General features: G+C 35.9%; 1 protein-coding gene across 1 annotated transcript in view; it reads right to left on the bottom strand.

The window, feature by feature from the left end:
- Positions 1-9665: 9665 nt before the first annotated feature.
- asic2 (acid-sensing (proton-gated) ion channel 2) overlaps positions 9666-21721 on the bottom strand; it is a 273081-nt gene continuing 261025 nt past the window's right edge. Inside the window, 5 exon segments of the mRNA XM_043235846.1 lie at positions 9666-10511; positions 10637-10705; positions 13761-13840; positions 13920-14011; positions 16927-17080. Of these exon segments, the coding sequence (XP_043091781.1) occupies positions 10413-10511; positions 10637-10705; positions 13761-13840; positions 13920-14011; positions 16927-17080 (494 nt within the window). The 3' untranslated portion in view covers positions 9666-10412.

The following is a 21721-nucleotide window of genomic DNA, read 5'->3' as shown; positions in this document are numbered from 1 at the left end:
TCAGGCTTGCTTATTCATTAGTAGATCATGGACTTTAATTGGAAAATGGACAGAAGGCCTGGACTCGGCTGTCTTCCGCCAGCTTTATTTCACAGGTCTCTGAGCAGTGGTGTATTTGTGTGATAGACTTCCATCCTCCTAATTGGGCTGAGAGGAAGGGGATGTGATGCTTGCTAATTGACATTTGTTTGATTGTGTGGGAAGAACCGGTATTTGTTTGGTGGCAGAAAGATCCTTTGAAGTAATCCCGTCTCAGTCTCGTTCTCCCTCTCGAGCAATTAAGTTCTGGAACATTTTGCTTGCCCTATAAGACAGATGGGAAGAAGAAGAAAAAACAATTAAAATGGGTGGCAATTGATCTCATTAGTATGGAAGTCTTGGCAGAGGCGTGGATTTCTATTACCGGCACAGAATCATAACATCATAAACACAGCATTTGGAAGAAGCAGGCAAACGAAACTGAAGCAAACAACACACATACAGTGTGATTAACTTCTGCAAAATATTACTATACTGAAAATATAAAAGTGAGATTCATCTTTTGGAGGAAACAATATTCTCATTAACAGGTTTAGTCATTTATCTGAGTCTTTTGTGTGGCATGCTTCTGACAACTGCATTGTGTTGTGTATCATTAGGGGCATTACTAATAACACTGCAGAAGGTCGACATTAATAACTTTATATTAGGTGACCTTGACTATTGTGAATTTACATTTAAATGAATAATTTGGTACAATGCACTTACTGTGTGCGTACATGTTTTTACACTGTACTTATATTATAGTAATACCTATATATAGAATATAGAAATACCTATATGTAATTATATCTGTAATTACATTTATAATTACACTGTTAACCCATCCCTTACACCTTAACCAACCCTTTAACCTACCCATACCACCAAACCTGTTCCTAACCTTACCCGTATCCCACCTCAATAGCAGCAAATGTGTTTTGCAATTCAATACGAACACAGTAAGTACATTCATTGTACTTATTATTGTGATGCAAGAACATAGTAGTTAAGGACACCTAACATAAAGTGTGACCAGAACTTTTACCAAATGGCAGCCTGTTCATTGTTACATTGTTTCATTGTTCATTGGAGATTTACTATTCCTCCATGATGCAAAAAAGGGAATTTATATAAAATGTATATAAACTTTTTATCTTACAATTTGAACTTTTTTCTTGCAGTTCTGAGTGTATTGCTGCTTATAATATAATACTTATAATAACAAAAATTATTTCATACATTTTATAATAAATAAATGAGATGTTAACATACAATTGCTCATTTATAACAATTATGAGATATAAACTGACAATTCTGAGTGAGTTTAATACTGATTTTGTCTAACAAAACGTCAAAATTGTAAAACGAAATAAAAAAATAAAAATAAATCTCAATTGTGAGATAAAAAGTCAGAATTACAAGAAAAAATTTGAATTGAAAGAATTGTGAGATATACATATGGAATTGTGAGAAAGTCAGAATTATGAGACAAAGTCAGAATAAAAAAATGGTGAGATATAAACTCAGAATTGCAAGAAAGTCACTATTATATTTATGTATTTTTATCCAGTGGTGGAGGCAAACTTCTAAAAATTCTAATTGGATTTTCCTTTTGTGCACAGTTTTGCTTTGCTGTTCAGACTCCAAGCTCTGGGGTTGTGTAAGGATTTTCATTATATAGCAGTAATTTAAAATGTTCCACAAGCATCCTGAGGCTTGATTATCTGCCTGTTACGTCAGACATGCTGTGATGTCTGTTTACGAAAACAGCACTGCTGGCATTATAACTTGTTAAAACTTAATGAGTATACTGTACTGTCAGAAAAAAAGTGTGCACAATTTGTACCTTTAGGGGTACGACAGCTTGTCACTGTAGCCTAAAGGGTACATTAGTACCTTAACGTGTTCTACAGGCACAACGAATGTATCTTGGAGGAGACTGCCCCGCTGACAAGCCGGTGTACCCCTAAAGGTGTAATTTTAGTGCAATTCTTTTTTTGACCGAAAACTTTTTTGCAGTTATGATGCAGAATTACCTTATTTTGTACTTTCTAACTCAGAGCCAACCGAATATGCTGAGTGACCTATGAAGAGGCTGAGGATAGCTTGATTTCAAAAACAAACTTAGACTTTGGCATGAATTCTGTTTGGCTCATCTAAACAAAAATTTATGAAAAAGCATGCGTGATCATTCTTTTAATAAATAAACCATCAGATCCTGCTAGTAGTCGTCGTCTGTTTTGCATTTCTTTTGCTAGTTTAATTATAGTGGTGTGTTATGTCCAAACGCAATGCTTTGCAAAACACAGGAAGGCACATAATCGGTAGTTTCATGGTGCAAAATACTTGAGTACTTTTACTTGATTACTGCACTTAAGTATTATTTTGGGGGGAATTTTACTTTATTCAAGTACAATTTAAACTGACTACTTGTACTTTTGCTTGATTACATTTCTGAAGGAAAAATAGTCCTTTTTACAATTTTATTTCAACTTACAATACATTACAAGTACATTTTTATTTTATGTTATGCACATTAAATATGATAAACTTAAGCTCAAATGTGCTTGATGAGAGATGAGAGATGGGTTCAATAGTTAGCAAAGGTAGCAAAGTTGCGCTTCATCCCAAAAAGATTATTCGTTATTCTTTTTGTTTTTAGAGAGCCAATAGCTGTGTAATATATTGGCCGAATGCACAAGATTAAATGCCAAAACAAATCTCTGATTAATATTTAAATTTAATTCATATATGTGTGCTATTGTTTTTAATTAAATCTCCAAAATAGCGTTTAAATGAACGTTGTATGTTTGCTCAATTGTAATTCATGTTTAGTGATGTTCTTACCAGGTAGCTGTATTAATAATATGTCATTACATGACACATTGAGTAGGAATATTTAGCCACACATAATTATGTAGCAATGTTTGAAAAAGCCCAAATAAAAAAAGATGAATTATCATTTTAGACAGTGGCATAGACGATGCAAAAAAGTGGCCTTTCAAAATATTTACATTTTGTGACTCTCCTCATTAATTCAACCCGTTCTTGCATCCTGTTTGGAATATGTTTCTAACCTCTGCATCACATTGTTATTAAAAGTAAAAGTTTAGCCAAAAATTAAGATTCTTATGTTGTGCCGTATGTTTATGACTCTCTTTCTTCACATGAATGCAAGCAAAGATTCACAAAGTGAACACAATGGCCAAGTTTAAAATATTAGTATTTGTAATCTCCTTATATATATGCCTATTATTTCACCTAAGAAGACACTGATTCCTTAATAGGGGTTGTATGACTTACTGTCATAATCACTTTGTGTAGTTTTTGGATATCCCATACTTATGTTATATGAAGAGAGATGATTTAGTTCTTAGATCTTAGTTTTGTATTCACCCGATGAATGAAAGTCATTTAATTGTTATTTCTGCACTAGATATATGCGTTCGACCTGTGACCATTGCATTAAGTTTCATTTTCTTCCTTTGACTAAACCTCTGTATGTCTGTCAGAAAAACAGTACTTCTACTTTTTAATACTTGAGTACAATTTACAGTTGTTGTTTTTTTTTTTTACTTTTACTCGAATATGTTTTTGGCCAGATATTATATACTGAGTATATTTACTTTCACTGAGTAAAATGTTGGAGTACTTTTTATCCCAGCATCTTTGGCTGTAAACATGTAAAATGTTAGTGTCGCTAAACATCTGGAAGTCACACTGAACAAAAATAGAAGCAATAATAATGCAATTATTTTTTATGTTGGATTTCCTGATGACTTTAATCACACTGAAGCTAATAAGACATCAAAATTGCTGAAAAAGACCCTGCAGTCGCTACTCCTACACAAATAACACCTTCTAGCCACACATACTATTTTCTTATAAATTACTCCTAGGTTATATTTCACATATCACACTAGAAATGTGTGCTGAATAGTTAGAGGGGGCTTTGCGAACGCCTTTAGCTGAAATTAGTATTCTGTGCATTAGATAAGCAGGCAAATAAAAGCTTTGTGTCATCTTTAAAGGATTTAGATAAATTAGCTCCTGCAGAACATCTTCTGCCTGCATATACCTGTTGTTTAGCTTCAGGGGGCTTATACAAACACTGTATTTTGTTCCACCAATTGACTTTATGCCATCAATTCGTAAAGAATGATAATGAATAAATCACAGATTTGTGGTTTAAATGTTCCAGACAGACTGTCAACACGACGGAGCCTGTGGCTGGCATGTTCAATCATGCATCGCTGCTGTTGAAATACAGCGCACTAATAACAAGTATATCGAAAGATGAGAGTTTCTCTGTCCACTTGAAAAGGTTTCTCTGGGTAAATACAGGCTAAACTCTATTGACAGCGTCTGTGAGCACTCGATTAGGCTACCAGATAAAATCAAACCAACTTGTACCCCTGTGTGAAAAAGCAAACAACCTCCTGACAGTTACTGACACTTAAGGGCTGTGCGCATTAACACTGTTTGGCGAAATCCAGCACGAGGATGAAACGTTTCTCAACACAAATTCCTGCAACAAGTTCAAGTTGGTCATCGATAAATATACATCTGCTTGGTTTAAAAGCATTACAAAGTTGTGCTTTATACATTGGTAGACTTGGACCTTTTTGTCCTGTTACCTTCTGCCCGTTTACCTTAGTTTAGTCGATATACTGTGGGTCAGCAGGAATGCACGTGATTGGGTAGACGTGAGAAAATTTCACCACGTGAATTACGCATCAGATTCAAGTTTGTTGAACTTTTAACAGTCAAACACTCTCCGTTTCATTATTATGAAATAATTTGTAAAGAGTTTAGTTTAGGGATCAATTGTGACTAATAACTAGTTATTAGCATGCCTACCAGTAACATATTAGCTGTTTGATAGTACTTATAAGCACATGTTCTATATGACCATATTCTACATCTCTAATCTTAACCGATACCTAAACTTGGGCCTTTGTACACTCCACCTAAATGTTCACTTGATTTGTTGTAAGCACACTACATGATGACTGTTACATCAAAATATTCAACCAATATCATCTTATCAGATTTTTTCTAGCATTTGTTGCTTTAAGGAATGTGCTTAATAAAGACAGAGTTTAAGCTGGCATTGAAGAACTAATGCTTAAAGAAATAGTTCACCCAAAAATGAAAAGTCTGCCATCATTTACTCATCCTCGAGTAGCATCCAACTGCATTAAATAAAAACCAGCGACTTGTTTTAATAAATTAGGATTTTCAGTTGACAATACTTGAAATCTTAAGTTTACATATTTTGTAGTTAAACAAGTTAAACAAATGTTTTTTTTTTTTTATGGGCTCAAAACGTAAAATGGTAAGTAATATTTAGTTAAAATTGCTTAATTATTTGAGTAAAGATTTGGGAACTGTTAATACGTAGCAAATGTAAAATTTACTGTGGCAAAAAATAGCTTGTTCATTTCAATTATCAGGCCTTCAAATAAAGTTCAACAAAAATTCTACTTATACCACTAAACAGTCAATTTATTATTTGGTGAGTAGTCAATAAGCTAGATCATAAGCTAAGTCACAACCACTTCAGGGTAATCATTTTCATTGTTTGAAGCTTTTATATCTAACCTGACATTTTTTAAGGGACTGAGGCTTAAGGTAGGACAGATTCAGAGAAGCCTGTGAGAATTGCTGGGAATGCCTCATGCTGAGATTATTATTTGTCAGCGGGGAGAAAAGAGGCATTGCGAATCCAAATGGCTGATGCCAATACCACGTTCATCAGCAGAGCTGTTGGGCAACCGTTTGAAATGGCATTGATTTCCCCAGGCCTTACTGTGTTTACAGTGCAGCACCCCTATCAGGGTATACACCTTTCAATTAGCCAGCAGCCTCTCAATGGCAGTAAACAAGGGTGACAAGTGATTATATATGACTCACCTTCAACATAACTACTGGCTGTGATTTACAAGTATTTGGGAGGGGATATAACATGCAAAGTCACTTCATCAAAATGTCTGATTACTTTTGTGATGGAAAGGATTGAGGGATAAAACATGCAGCTAAAACCTGACATAGATGACAATGACATCAGTTTCTACCAGTTTAAGCAGTGAGAAACAAGACGTAAATAAATGCGAGCTCAATCAAACTAAATGGGCACACATTATAAGGTTCAATTTTCACTATTTAATAACCAATAACTATGACGTTTGCCTCAATGAATTCCTAATTAGTTGTGTGTTAATAGTTAGTAAGGTAGTTGTTAATAAGTATTGTATAGGGATGTAGAATATGGTCATACAAGAATATGTGCTTTATAAGCACTAATAAACACATTAATGTGTTATTAATAAGCATTATAATAAATGGTTAGTTAAAAGTAAGAATTTATCTTATCCCTATACTAAAGTGTTACCAACTAAACTTTACTGGGGATATCCTTTTAGGCTCACATCTGAAATCTTTTAGTACAGTTGTGCAGGAATTATATGAATAATTACAGGAAATCACAACAATGAACCTGCAGTTAAACGAATCAAACCATTCTGACTCACTGCTAAAGCGCACATTCAGACAATCATTTCATAATATCCTGTTCTACTCTGCAATGGGGATATTTATATATTAAAGTGTCATTAATATAAAACACTAAATCAGCGATTCTATTTGTTTTTTTCACCATTTAGATAAAACAGAATAGTTTAATAACTGATGACGGTCAGAACGCGTGTAAAAGAGATTCATTCATGGCAAATATACTCCATAACTTCAATGAAAGTAAATGAATATATACATATTTAATCGCCTCCTTTTCTAATTAAAAATAGACACAAAAACCTACTATTACTATTTTCCAGAAACACAAAATGGGTTGGTTTTAACATCATACAAACTGTATTTTCTATCACCCTACACCTAAGCCTAAAGAATAAAGTTTTGCAATTTTAAGTTAGTGTGTTATTTAAGCCTTTAGAATTATGGGGACACAGGCAATGTGCTCATAAAGCACCTTCACATTGTAATACATATTATGTCTTACCCGTATCGTACAAATTTGCGTCCTCGTAAACCACCCAAACCACTGCATTTCATCTAAGTCTTACAAATGTTGATACGTTTTATGAATTGAACCGTATAGCCATTTATTAAATATGCTGAGATGCCATCTAAGGCAGAGAAAAACAAAAAATGGTGTCATCATACCCTATCTCACCCACGTTTGACGGTACCCTTCAAATAAATAAATAAAAATACAACCGGGCGACAATAATCATGACAGCGGGGTAACATTTGCATTCATTAATCAGTAAACAAACCTATCATCCTTAAATAATTAATATTGCAATGATGACAATGAACAGCAACGACATCTTATGCAACGTGACCTTAGAAAGCCTTGACAATGTATGTAGCAGAACAATTAAGCTGATTAATGCTGGTAGCTTGTTTTTCTTAGAAGTAAATGGCATAGCAGAGCCCCCGCACTTGAGTTCATGCATTATCTCTGAGCTCGAAGGCAGCTCTTTTGTTCTTGGTGGTGTTTGTTTATGTGTATCTCTGTTTATAAGGGCAGTAAAAATGAATTTGTGTTTGTTAAACGAAATTGAGTTTCTTGCATCTTCGCTTCTCTGTTTCTTCTTTTACTGGGTAGGGACACGAATAATCACACGCTGTCAAAATTGTATTTCTTCATTTGTTTTTGACAACCTAGACAGACAGGCGTAGCCTTCGCCAGCCATACGCAGAGCGATAAAAGAGCAACCGTGTAATCGAGTAACAAATGATAAAGGGACAGCAAATATAAAAGAAATCAAATTCGAATTGGAAACGGGGGATATCATTGAGACATGTATGTATCTTTGCCTTAGAGCTGCGAAAGAAGAGAGACGTAAAACATTGAAATGAGAAACTAGTCGATATATATAGATAGATACAGACAAACGGAAGCACAGACACAGGTGCTTTAATCCATTTAGCCTTTATTGTTTTCATCTCTAAGGTCTGAGGTACTTGAGCAATTATACCTTGGAGTTAGAAAGCATCAACCCCTCTGGTTTCTCTCCTAATGAGAAAATAGCAAAGGTGATGTGACACCCCTTTGTGTGTTTGTCCACACGACAAGAAAGAGTTTGTCTGCTAAAATTACTGTTTAACATCATGAGTAGCTTCTTAGTTCACTGTTGTGTAAGTATGGACAGATGCTGTGGGTTTCTGCCTTTGTATCGTGTACATGTTAGGTCAGCCTATTTTTTTCCCTTTGCATGTGCTCAAGAAACCCTCTGAGGTTTACAGATCTATCTTTGACATATTAAGAAATCGTCAGTTTTAGGGCAAATAAGGATAAGACATTCATCCTCTACAGCCCGCTATTTGATTAGCAAATTGAATTGCAAATGAAACAACTAAAAACATTTACATTCGGTCACAGATACTTTGCAAATCAGGAAAGTGTCCAGGCTGGATATCTGCGTTTTTTTTTTTTTTTTTTTTTTTTACCATATTTATAGAATAAAATATAACACACATTAAGCAACATGTGTCTGTATTAACACAATCACATGGCTCTCTCACATGCCACAAACAACCCATAGCACACATTCATTATTCTATTCCCTGTGGCAAAATTGTAATGTTTCCGCCCGTAATGTTATTATTTAATAAATTTCGCATTACGATATAGGTGCAAATCGCGCTCTTAACGCTGCTGCCCCAGAACGAGGGCAAGAAAATAATAACTACTAATAAACCTCTAAGAAAAATCTCTGAGCATGGTTATTTATGACAGATATTTGCATACTGCCTCTAAGCTCAAATCTGATTGGACAAGGGGGCCCTAGGTCACATGTGAAAGCCTGGGCTTAATAAACCAGATTAAAAACCTTTTCTTTATTTATATGTAGATTCCAAGAGCTCGTCAACAAATTTCTATTACTTATCTGCCAGCGGCCTTCATGTCTCAGAACAATTTATTCAAAAGCTTCTCCTACGGTTTTAACACACCAGCTCCGATTTTTTTTTTTTTTACTGAATTTTGCACCGGTCAATATTCTTAAATTGAATATTGAGGGGAGTTAAATTGAGAAATGCAATCAAGCTTAATCTCATCACCCAGAACTGACCCCTCTTTCAATATTTTCAGCCAAAGCACATTCTGCATGAATGATTTTGCCTCAGTTAATAAATTTCGGCTGAAATGCTGTACATGTTGAAGAATGAATGGGTCAACTGAGGCTTCATTCATACTGATGTACAGTGCAACCTCACATTTAGTTCGAGAGCAGAAAAGAACATAATCACACCTTTCAACTGTCTATCATCCATCATCAAAGAACACAGTGGGAACATAGTAAATATCAGATAACATATGGCAAATACAGTGTTAATAAACCGCAGCACAGATGAAGAGCTCTGAAATGATGAGACATAGACAACAGTATAGAGACAACTCACATAATAAACCACCATGAACGCTTCTAAATCCTTTATATGTTTGAAAATATCCCACTTACGATAACTTGGGAAGCAGAATCATGATGGCTGTCAAAAATGTATCTCATCAGCTTTAAACGACAAATTAATACCTCTCACATTTAACAAAAAGAAAACCGCTAGTTGTATCACTTTACTCTTATGCAGAAAGCGACAAAAACATTTTTTTCGTGCGCTGTTCTTCATTTTTCAAATGGGATCCAGAAAGCATGTAGAAGAGCCATACGCTGCCAGAATGGGCTCATAATGGCTGCCATTGTACCGTGACCCATTCGGCTCGTCTACGAAGGATAGAAAAATAAAAAGGATAGAAGAAAGGGGCTCTCAGTTTTATGATGCATCCCTGATACATCAAGAAGCCAATTGAGATGCAGAAACACATAGCAAACGAACAGCACAAGAAGACAAAACCGTCTCCACACGTGAGAGAGGATGACAAGTTTGAGAAAACCGCATTGTAACGCATGAAACCGACACATGCACAGTTAGAACAGTTTCACAACATTTTCTCCGTTAATAATTTACAGTGTTTTGGCAGTAGACTTCAAAATGGCGGCTGGGCAGAGAGAGAAAGAGAGAACGCGAGAACATGCCGAGGCCGTGCGCATCTGCAGTTCCTCACATGCTCGTGTTTTCATGTCTGTCTTTATTTATTTATTTATTTTTACAAGTGACTGTCCTGACGGGTCCACGGGCTTCTGCTTTCCTTCATGAGTCCGGAACAAACAGATGGTGTTTGTGAGAAACTTTGGGGTCCTCGTGTTTCTCGAGAAGCTCCTTGGCTTCCAGTTGTCATGTTTGTGCCAAATGATGACATGCCGGGAAAAAAGCAACAGAGACTTTTCCCTCGTTTTACTCTGTCCTTCACCCATTAGAGTGGAGTGGCCCGGCTCCCCCTGTAGGTCTGGAGGGGTTTACGGTGCTCAGCAGGCAATCTCCTCTAGCGTGCCCAGGGTGGTCTGGAGGAACGCTGACCGTGTGGCTAATTGACTCGAATGGTTTACCACCGGATCACAGGTACTCTGAGAAAAAACACAGATGTTAGCGTTCTTAAAACTGTGCGCCCGAGGCTCAACACAGTCATTCCACCCACTGTTCGTGATATCTAAATAAATGATTTGAAGCTTAGCAGGCAGTTATTTTTTACCACATCCTCTCCATGACTCTCTTCCTCCTCCTCTCGGTTCAGCAGGTCCAGCAGTCTCTCCTTCACCACCTGCCAGCACACATCACAAACCACCATCTCATTTACTGCCAAATCAGGTCTCAAACTGCTGGCCTCAGAACAGCTTTGTAGCTCTGCCAGTGCTGCGTTAATCAAATCAGCGACATGAGTTGCAGCCCAGGGCACTGACCACAGAGGATCATGGGATCAGCAAATCACATAGGAATTGAAAATTGCGATTTGGATTTGGAAAATTTAGTCTAGCTTTCGGTTCAAAAATGGCTCTGCAGATGCCAGTGTTGGCAATGAACAAATGAACTTCACCCGTATCAAATGCCACAGGAATGGATTTTTGAAAAGTAGACGCTAATAAAATAATCTGAGAACTTTCAGAAATCAAAACAAACTGAACTTCTTGATGGTGATGTCAACACTGTCACCAACTTAATGACTTTGTTGCTAGATTTTTTTACTTTTCTGTACTGTAGATATTCGGTTGCTTCTAATCTGAGTGAACATTTCACGTCTTAATTATAAACCAGGATTTTAGTGCAGATTAACAGCTTGGAAGGGAGTAGTTTTAGGGTGCTTTCACACCTGACCCTTTGTTTTGAAACCTGGGGCGGCCTTAGCTTGGTTTGTTTGGACATGTGCGAACATGACAATCACGTTTAGATTCAAAACAATCGGTTAGACATCACCAGAACAAAGTGGTCTCAGCTTGATTGAAAACCTGGACTCCTGTTCAAAACGATAAAATAATAAGTAAATATAACAACGTTCGTTCCATCTTAACGGAAGACAGCTATGAGCGGAATTCTGAAAAATAATCTGTGGAACTTTGACCAATGAGAGAACAGTTTACTCGAACGTGACTTATTAACAATTTTGGTCCATAAAAACTTTGCTTTGAAAACAAACTGCACCAAGAATAAAATGCAACAGCGTAATCATTTTAATAACTGTTGGAACAAAGTAATCAATCTACAGGCACGAAAAGAACCCTTTAATGGGCAGCATTTTAGCCACTATTTAATATTTATCTTGTTGTCTGAAACATATATTAATGAAAACAGCAGTATTGGGCATTTGCCTGTATTAAAATAATGTATATGAGCTTAGAGAGCAATAGAAAGTCAAACAAATGACAAAGGTTGACAGAATACAAATGTGATGCAATTATTACAATAAATATGCTAATTAGCGTATGGCATCTTTTCGAGCAGGCTTTACTACTTTCCATTAAAAATCTTTGGCAACAGTGCATGTCAATGCTTGCCTAATAGTGGTTTTGAGAAACTCAAATAAGTTTTTTATTTTAAAGAGTGCATTAGATTTAGATGATTCAAACATGAATTTTAATAATATCCATACTCATAGAGATTACAGGATTTTCATTTTCATTTGATCACAAATATTCATTCAGACTCACTATGGTATTCACTATGAGCACTATCACTTCTGTGAGCAGCTTGCTTTTGTTGTTGAGTCGCTGTGCTTTTCTTGGTATAACTTGGTCATGTGAAAATCTTTGGCCAAGTCTGATCCTAATATGGTAAAGGCCTAGCTCATGAATATTACTTAGGTCACGTTACTGGGTTGTAATAGGAGATTACTAATAAATGTGAGGCTGACCTAATCAATATGCATGAGCTGTAGTATGATTCATAATATCATACACTTGGGAGAGGAGCCTTTGCCCTGGACCGGAGGAGGCTTAACATGCCCGTGGACATTATTTAGTCTTGTGAATAATAAAAAAATAAAACGCTGGCTAAAAGGTCAGTCTTATGACCATATTTTTAAAGCTAAAATCTCATTGGGCATTGGGTATAGTTCTCATGCATTTCCAACGACGCTAAATGCTTTAGTGTTTCTTTTATTTTTATGTGCTTTGCTAACAGCTGCCAAAAGACTTAAAATCCAGAGTGGCTTAAGCTTCACAAAATAATTTTTAAGATGAAATATGTTCTTTTAAAGTGATCTTGCATCAAAAATCCATTAAAACAGGACAGGCCAGAATGTAAAATGAGTGAGTGTCTGTGTGTGTGCCCCCGAGGGTATGAGTGGTGTAAGGGCTTCTGCTGGCTGCTGTCCATAGAGCAAAGAGACCAGCAGCAATGCAGAATTAATGAAGGCTCATTATGATGAAACTCTCCATCAGAGTGTCATTCATTCTACACCAGAGACAGACTGAAGTTTTCAACAGCCGTCACTGTGTCTGGGGGAATCTGTGTGTGTTTGTGTGTTTCTCTGAAAACATTTGCATTCATCATGTTTGAGGGTGTGTAGTGTCTCCTGTGCCTGGACACCGAACAGCATGTTTGTGTGTCAGACAAGGTCCAGAATTAACACTGACACAAATGCCAAATACATGTGAAAATTGGCTTGTAATGTAAATGTAAATATATATATATATATATATATATATATATATATATATATATATATATATATATATATATATATATATATATATTTCTTTTACCAGTGGCTGGTAACTATTAAGAAAGATATATGCAGAATATGTCTTGCAATAGGATCGCAAAGGGCACACATCACATTTTTTGACAAAGTGAACCAGACTCATTTTGTATATCGCCATTCAAATGTTTGGGGTCGCTAATGTTTTTGAAAGACGTCTCAGCACGACTCAACAAAACTGCATTTTGTTTAAAACGTAGTAAAAATGATATTTTGAAATATTACTGGAATCACAAGAACTGTTTTCTATTTAAATATGTTTTAATTTAGTCTTGTAATGGCAACGTTGAGTTTTCTGCATCGTTACTCCAGTGTCACGACTTTTCGTGCATATTTGCTGCTAAAGAAATGTTTTATTATTTGTAATGCTGAAAACAATTATGCTAATCTTTTGTAACATTATAAATGACTTTACTCTCACTTAAATTTAATACAAGTGTAAATAAAACCAACATAAAATCTTAATGACCCCAAACGGTATGGTTGAATGGTAGATGCTGCAATTTTGTAACTATAAGAAGAAAAAAACAGGTATATTAATCCCATTATGATGATGACAAATTAATAAATGCATTCATATTATACATTTATATTTACATTAAATACATAGATGTTGACATACCTCGTATGCATAATCAAATAGCTCCAGTATGGTCAGGATACTTGCACCGATAAACAAGCCCATCTGACCACCAATATCACCTGCAGCATAAATATATTTATGATTTAGAGGAACAGAGAGAGACAGAAAGATGAAAGGTGCTGCAGTGTGCTGTGTTACCTAGTAGACCCGCCACCTCGTATGCTTTCTTCTGCTCTATGGTCTCATAATTCAAAGCCTCAAAGAACACATCCAGAACAAGGATATTGTCCCTGCATCAACAGAACACAAAGAGTGATGTTTTGACGTTATATATATATATTTGAAGTTTTCAAATTCATAACCAGAAAACAGTCTTCCTGCTAAACAGTGATTTGTTTGTTTACACCAGAAGTAAATACACTGCGCAACACAAGCAACTCCAAGCAGAAGATTTCTGATGTTTAATATTAAGCTATTTAAACCAATGAGATTTCACAATGGGTGGAGCTAACCAATGTGATTCAACAGAAATAAAACTAAATGTCATGGCTGCTTAGGACAGAAGGAAGTCTATAAAAATGGTTTATAGTTATTCTAGCGATTACTGTACATCTGCGCTAGTGGACATCTACCCTAACATTTCATCCTGTGTGTCACCTGATTAGGATACGATTTTTGTTTTGCTTTTTTTTTCTCACAGCAGTCTCGAGAACAGGCCAAAGACAAATTGGAAGTTATTGGATGTTATTGGTAAACTGCAAGAGGGTTAACCTCCAAACCCTGACAACAATTACACTAGCATTATCTCAAGCATTCATTACGCCTCTATTATGCTGCAGAGATGAATGATCTTGGCATGACCGATAATTTTCGTGTATGTGTGGAGGAGTTAAAGTAAACAAGTTTTTTTTTCTATCATCATAAAATGAAGCAGTCTAGAAAAGCTTATCTCTCTAGTGGGACACCAGAGTGATGATATGCTGTCTGCTTTATGCTGATTTAATTGACTCTGCGCTTGAGCAACATCTCTCTGTGTATCTGTGTGTGTGTGTGTGTGTGTGTGTGTGTGTGTGTGAGAGAGAGAGAGAGAGAGAGAAGTCAGTATTCCCAATAGCACCACGTTGCAGACACATCAATCACAAGCTTATCGCTATGACGATGAACTAATGAATGGAGAGGATGTGATATCTGTCACTATATTGAAGAACATCTCCCTGAATCTTCCTGACACAAAGCAAAAGTGTTCCCAACTTGTCAGCTAAATGTCTAGAAGAGAAATAAATATGTCTGAGAGCCACATCAACTGTCCTGGCGTCCTAATGTTGCTTTTATTGTAGAGAAGCACATCTATTAACTGAGGCAACATTTCAAACACACATTAAGTAGGACAACAACACACAGGGGGAGTTTCTTTGAAACAACTAAGGCTTTCTCTCAAAATACCCTGTCCATTTCCTCATGTACAGTGTTGCAACCGGGGTCGTTGGATCTAGTCACGGAAAAAATTGTTATTTGTTATTACACCCTGTTGAATCCATGGTTATCTGTATCAAGACATAATAAAAAAATTGTTGGTTCTTGTCAGTTCTTAAAATTTGGAAAATAGTACTTTAAGTGAATTACAAATGAAATATCAGACCAAATCATTATTTATTTAACAAAAATAAAGCAAAGATGGAAAAGCTATGGGTAACAAAGTTAGGACACTGTATGATTCAATTGCCTGTAGATCTATTTTTAACAGCAATAACTTGAAGTAATTGTTTTCTGTGTGACTTTATCAGTCTCTCACATTGTTCTGGAGGAGCACTCTTCTTTGTAACATTGCTCCGGTTTATTGAGGTTTGTGGGCTTGAGTTTATGCACAGCTCTCACCACAGCATTTCAGTCAGGATGAGATCTGGACTTGGGTTTTCTTTTCAGTCGTTCTGTTGTATATTTGCTGGTCTCATCTGGACATTATTCTAAAAGACTTATGGTTTGATCAAATGCAGCTTTATTAAACCTAAACCACGTTTTTATAGATAGATTCTGGCAGGACTTCCAAACATACCGTACTTTGTCTCATTGAGCTGTGTTATCATTGTTACTTTATACATGTTAACTGAGTTCTGTGGAGCCTGTGGTAAAATTCTTGGATGGTCTGGCATTTCTCTGAGCATTACACAATCTGATCTTGGGGTGTATTTGTTGGAATGCCTCCTACTTGTGGATAATCTACCTCACTGTGGAATGATGGCCATACTCTTCCCAGATTGATAGCAACAACACAGCAACACAATACACCTGAACGAAAGTCCAGACAAGCAAACTACTAAAGTGTCTGAATTTATAGAAGTGCTCACACTTGATGATCAGTTATTCAGAGGCATTAGATTACCAATGCCTGACACTCTTAAAACTAATCGCGTTCAATTTAAAAGATTTTGTGTACATATATGTTTGCATAATGTCTATATTTATCATGCATATTTAAATACTTGCATGTGAATGTATATATTTAAGATTAAATCTTTTGTATACATTCAATTTATTTATACATAATTTTCATTTTATTTTAAATTGTCTTTACAATACAGACTTCTCAAAATAATCTTTCTTTCTTTCTTTCTTTCTTTCTTTCTTTCTTTCTTTCTTTCTTTCTTTCTTTCTTTCTTTCTTTCTTTCTTTCTTTCTTTCTTTCTTTCTTTCTTTCTTTCTTTCTTTCTTTCTTTCTTTTCTTTCTTTCTTTCTTTCTTTCTTTCTTTCTTTCTTTCTTTCTTTCTTTCTTTCTTTCTTTCTTTCTTTCTTTCTTTCTTTCTGGAACCTTTTCCACTCATTCCAGTCCTGTGATTCATGTGCAGTTTCATTCAATATTGTCAATAAACTGAACTCAATTCTTAATTTCAGAATTTTTCTCCAGCTTAATAACAGCACAGCTCATCCCTGCAATAAGAGTGCAGGCCTGTGATCATTAACAAGCTACATCTCTGTGATCTTGATATGAGGTGGAACATTAACTGGTAATCTTGCAAATTGGTGGCAGTAATGAGGTAAAAGTTAAAACTTGTAAAAGGTATTACAAGGACAACAATTAAAAAGTTTGGATAGTGGAGAAAAAGCGGCAACATACATAAAAAATATACTTCAGAGACCTTTTTGAATGCTGAATCCAAAGCCGTTTTGATGCATTTGAGGGGAAAGTGATTTTTACTGATGTACTCACGTGATGTACTTCTCTGACCGGTTGAACTTCTTCTCCAGATAGCGTGCAGAAGTTTTACTAGGGATCTTGACCATGGAAAGCTCTTTGTTGTATCGAGTCATGTTACACGGGCTCCTGCAGATGCAGTTTGTGCCTTCAACAGCTGACAGAGCAGCTATGGAAGGCATGAAAGGGTATAGAGGAGAGGAAAAAAAAAAGAGAAAATGAGGAGAGACAGGAAAGGGTACAAGGAAGAAAGGGAGAATATATGTCAGTTCTTTCAGCAGGCAGCATTCCTGGGTTTTATGTATGACATTCCTTAACTGACAACGTAAAGAACATGAGGTCTTACCCTTCACTGCACAGAGGCTCTTTTTAGTGTTTTCACGTACACACACACACACACACACACACACACACGCAGACACACACACACACACACACACACACAGACACACACACACACAAATGATTGGAGTATAATTCAACTTTTGGCCTTGTCAGAAGACTTTAAAATCGCTGCTGTCAACCCTTCACGGCTTGGAAAAATATTATGTGTTGCACTTTTGATTACCTTTAGAGAGATACTGCAAGCATGATGAAAACCACCACTATGAATCTGATAAACCGCAAGGATCATACTGTCAAAGTGCTTTATAACATTCCAGAGAAAACAAAAGACTGTTTGATGGACAGGTAAAACGTATTTACTGTAAAAGTATTTATCTTGAAAAAAAAACTGATGACATTTAGGTTTCGGTGAATGATAAAATGCCTCAGTGCTATAGTGAAGAGTCTAAGCAATGTGTACAGGATGCAATTGGAATGCCAATCATAGTTTGGAACCGAACTTAAAGCATCCTCATAGGATCAAATAAGTATTCTCCAAAAAGACTCTACTGGATATAAAATTCATATCTGATTCCTGGGTCTTTATCATTCTCCCACGCATTGCATTGGGACTGTGATTTCCATCCAGTGTCTTGCAGCTGGGCAGTTTAAGAAAATTACAGGGGAGCTACAGAAGATTAAAAAACACTAAACAATTCCTTTTTAAATTCCTTTTGATATTCTACAGGGTCATTGCATGCTATTGTTTATCATAATAGCCTTATTTTTCAATGGCAATGTTGGATTTTATTTTATTTTATGTTTTGGCTAGAATAAAATTAGTTTTATAACACATTCCTAGCTGGTTCTTTCCCCCCTTTTTTGTCAAATACTAAAAGACAATAATTTGCTATTCTTTTGTCTGTTGCCAATGGCTGGAATATTTTGCTCTTGGCTGTGCCTTCCTCAGATTTCTAATCAGCTCATAACTTGCATGACCTGGAGCTGGAATCTGACCTTTCACAGAAACATTTTTAAATTCCTCCTTCCTTGACCTTTTCTATCTCCACCTCTGTTTCTTCTCCAACCCCTCTCTCACCCCTGCTGTTGGAGATGATGCTAAAGTCACATAATTTAATTGGAGAATTAAGTCAGATTTAACCTCCTCTACACGCACTCACTCACAGAAAATTGGACAGAAAACACACACACCAACACAGGGCTATTAAATCTGCTATAATCTTGTGCTAAATCCATCGTTCTGTATGAACTTTGCAGCACCGTTCGCATTCCCATAACTTTCACATTGTTTCCTTCAAACATTGCCAGTGGCAGATCCTGTGCTTCAAACCACAAGGGATGTTTTATAGAAAATAGTTGGGAGTTTCATATTACAGCACTACTTGTACTACTTCAACAGTACAAAATATAAACAGTGCACAGACCTTTTCTGCATGCATGGAAAATTCAACTGATCTGTCAAAATGTACAGCATACAATCAAAGCATGCTGCATCAAAGATAGGCTTTTTGTTTATAGCACAATATGGTACAGTATATTTATAACATAATATAGTAAAGTTATAGTTATTGTAAGGGTAAAAGGTAAAGTATCATTCAGTTTTTCCATTAATTAGATGTACATTTTAGCCATCTTTGCTTTTTATTAAAACATATAGTGAAATCATTTGGTTTGCATTCATAGTTTTGACATTATAACATATCTTCAATTTAAATATGCTGAATACATACATTTTATTCTGTTCATAGAATAAATAACAGATTCATCTCTTACTGGGATTCTACTTTGTTTGTCATCAGGGTAACACTTTACAATAAGGTATCAGTTATTAGTTACTAACATTGCATTAACTAACATGAATGAACAATGAACAGTACATTTATTACCCTATTTGTTAATGTTAGTTATTGAAAATACAGTCAATAGTTAGTTTGTTAGTTCACAGTGCATTAACTTATGCTAACAAACACAACTTGTCATTTAAAAATGTATTCATAAATGCTGAAATGAATATTAACTGAGTTTAATAAGAAGGCTGTAGATGTATTGTTCGTCCTTACTTCACGGTAACTAATGAACCTTATTTTACCATCATCATTTATTCATTTATTCAGCTAACTATGATTCTAATAGAACAGATGATTTAGTATTTTACATAAGTATTAAAACATTACGTCATTTACATAATGGGTATTTGTTATTTTTACCGTCAGGTTTTGGCCCTGGCTTTGACTGTAATTTGTAATATTTCCTTCTTGCAATATTTGACTACCACGAGAGAGACAAACAATTTTAATTGGTTTGAAATATTTTAACTATACAGCAACATGCTTATTTCTTAGGAGTATTATTGTAGAAGTACTTTTATGTAACACCGCACAATATTTCCTCATTGAATACTGTTTTTAGCAGGCAGTATAGACTACAGTGCACAGTGTGCTGTAAGCACTACATTATCATTCCATTCTGAGCATTTCCTGATTAACATTCTGCTTGTAATAGTCCTTTTTCTGTCTCTGAGTGTTTTCTATCATTGCCAATCTCACTCATTCTGTTTTTTTCTTTATCTTTCCTTTCTTTAACTCCAGCAATTTCCCTTTCATACCTCTAATAACCTCCCATTCAGTTTTAAATGTGTTCATCTGCATATTGTTCTGGTGAAAACGAAAATACATATTCCTTCTTTCCTCAGGGTGCTGTGAACAGAAAGTTGGAGTTGGTGATAATTTCCTCTCCACTTTGCCAAAGATAAGAACCAGCTGTCAAGCATTTTGAAGCCAGCAGTGGAAGTTTTGGACAAGCTGTTCAGCCTCTTGTGCTGTGCCGTTGTGCCATTACTTGTCAACTGAGGTCAGAGACTTCCCACTCCAACTTTTCCGGTCTATCCATCTTCATACTCTATCGGCTTTAACTTGCATAATTGTGCACAGAGCATTCTAATAAAAAGGTAAAAATGTGTGAAATTGGACATATTAATAACCTGAGGACATCTTTGGAAATGGCTCGTGTGATGAATACCTGAGCCGTTTGAAAATGTACAGTCCTAGCTGTGCTCTAATTTGAATTTCCTCATTAGTGGAAGATAATTAGTGAACATGGAGCCAACTTGCTTATTATGTGTGGGATAGACTGCTGGTATATACTGTCAGATGGTACGTAGAGAGGGAGTTAATGAGGGCCAGACCGCATTCTGTTGGTAGGGATGGTGCACAAAACAGTTCAAGTCTTTGTTTTCCCTGAATAATACATTTCCAAAATAATGACTTAATTTGTGCGAGTTCACGAGGGGATTTGAAGTTCAATAACGGAGTCTCAGTGTCAGGAGGAATCAAGATCCGCGAAGAAAAATGCAATTATTTTGCAAGGGACCCGAAGCATACTTTCAAAGTTTCTACTTTCTACTTCTACTTAAGTTAATGTAGTCTAATTTGGTGAAGATTGTGAAGATTATACATATTACGTTCTGATGTCTAAAGTCTAGTGCTTCCAGCTGCTGTAAGAGAGACACAAGCACACATGCAAACAAACTGATTTGTTCTATTACATTTATTTTACTTTTTGTTCCTCCGCTTGCCCTTTTACCCTCTTCAAGGATGCGGCTTCAAAACAAAACACAGCTAAAGAGGAGGAAGATGTGGAGCAGAGAATGAAAGAGGGACGCATGCTGCTGTTTTCGTGAGTTTTGCCCATGTAATTGTATTTGTGGAGGGTCAGAGCAGTAATACTCATGAAGGGCTGCTTTTGGGCATGTGTATTTTGTGGCACTGGAGTTTGTTAGGTGAATGAAAATGAGCCCAGTGATACATCAGGATTCAAAACACACTTTATCCGTTCAGCCAGTCTCACTGATGAAAAAAATGTCAAAAACATCTGGACTCAAACCGTGAAAGCGAGCAACACAGCAAAACCTGCCTGTGTGCGATTTTTGTGGATGACAAACGAATTTTATTTTGTGTCATGCAGGTCAGATATGGAGGTTTACTTGTTTAATAATAATAAAAAAAATCATAATAAAAAAGTGACTGTGCAGTTTTGGATGCAGCCTATTTATATTACAGAAAAGTACAGTGTTTCCTAATTTTGGCACTGAGGTACATTAGCAGTGCTCATTTTGGATGTCTTATGTCCATCTTTATTTTAAGCTCCATTCTTGCTATTTCTAAACCATTAACTACAATGTTTTGTCTCAGTAAACTCTTAATTTGCTAGTTATTAATAGTAGTGGCTGGTGATTAATGTAGTTGATGACGTTTAGGTACTGGGATTATTGGTGTACTGTTGAATATGGTCATGCAGAATATGTGTCTTATATGTACTAATTAACATCCAATATGTTAAAAATAGGCATGCTAAAAACAACTAGTTTAAAGTGAAAATTGGTCCCTATCCTAAAATGTTATCAAGTGCTACAGATGCCAGTACAGTGTTAAACCTTCACAGTAATAAAATGTAAAATAGCAGTGTT

The sequence above is a fragment of the Puntigrus tetrazona genome, chromosome 3 (assembly GCF_018831695.1).
Source record: "Puntigrus tetrazona isolate hp1 chromosome 3, ASM1883169v1, whole genome shotgun sequence".
Lineage (NCBI taxonomy): Eukaryota > Metazoa > Chordata > Actinopteri > Cypriniformes > Cyprinidae > Puntigrus > Puntigrus tetrazona.
Note: the sequence above shows the minus strand (reverse complement) of the source record. Positions and strands in the feature narration are given on the sequence as shown.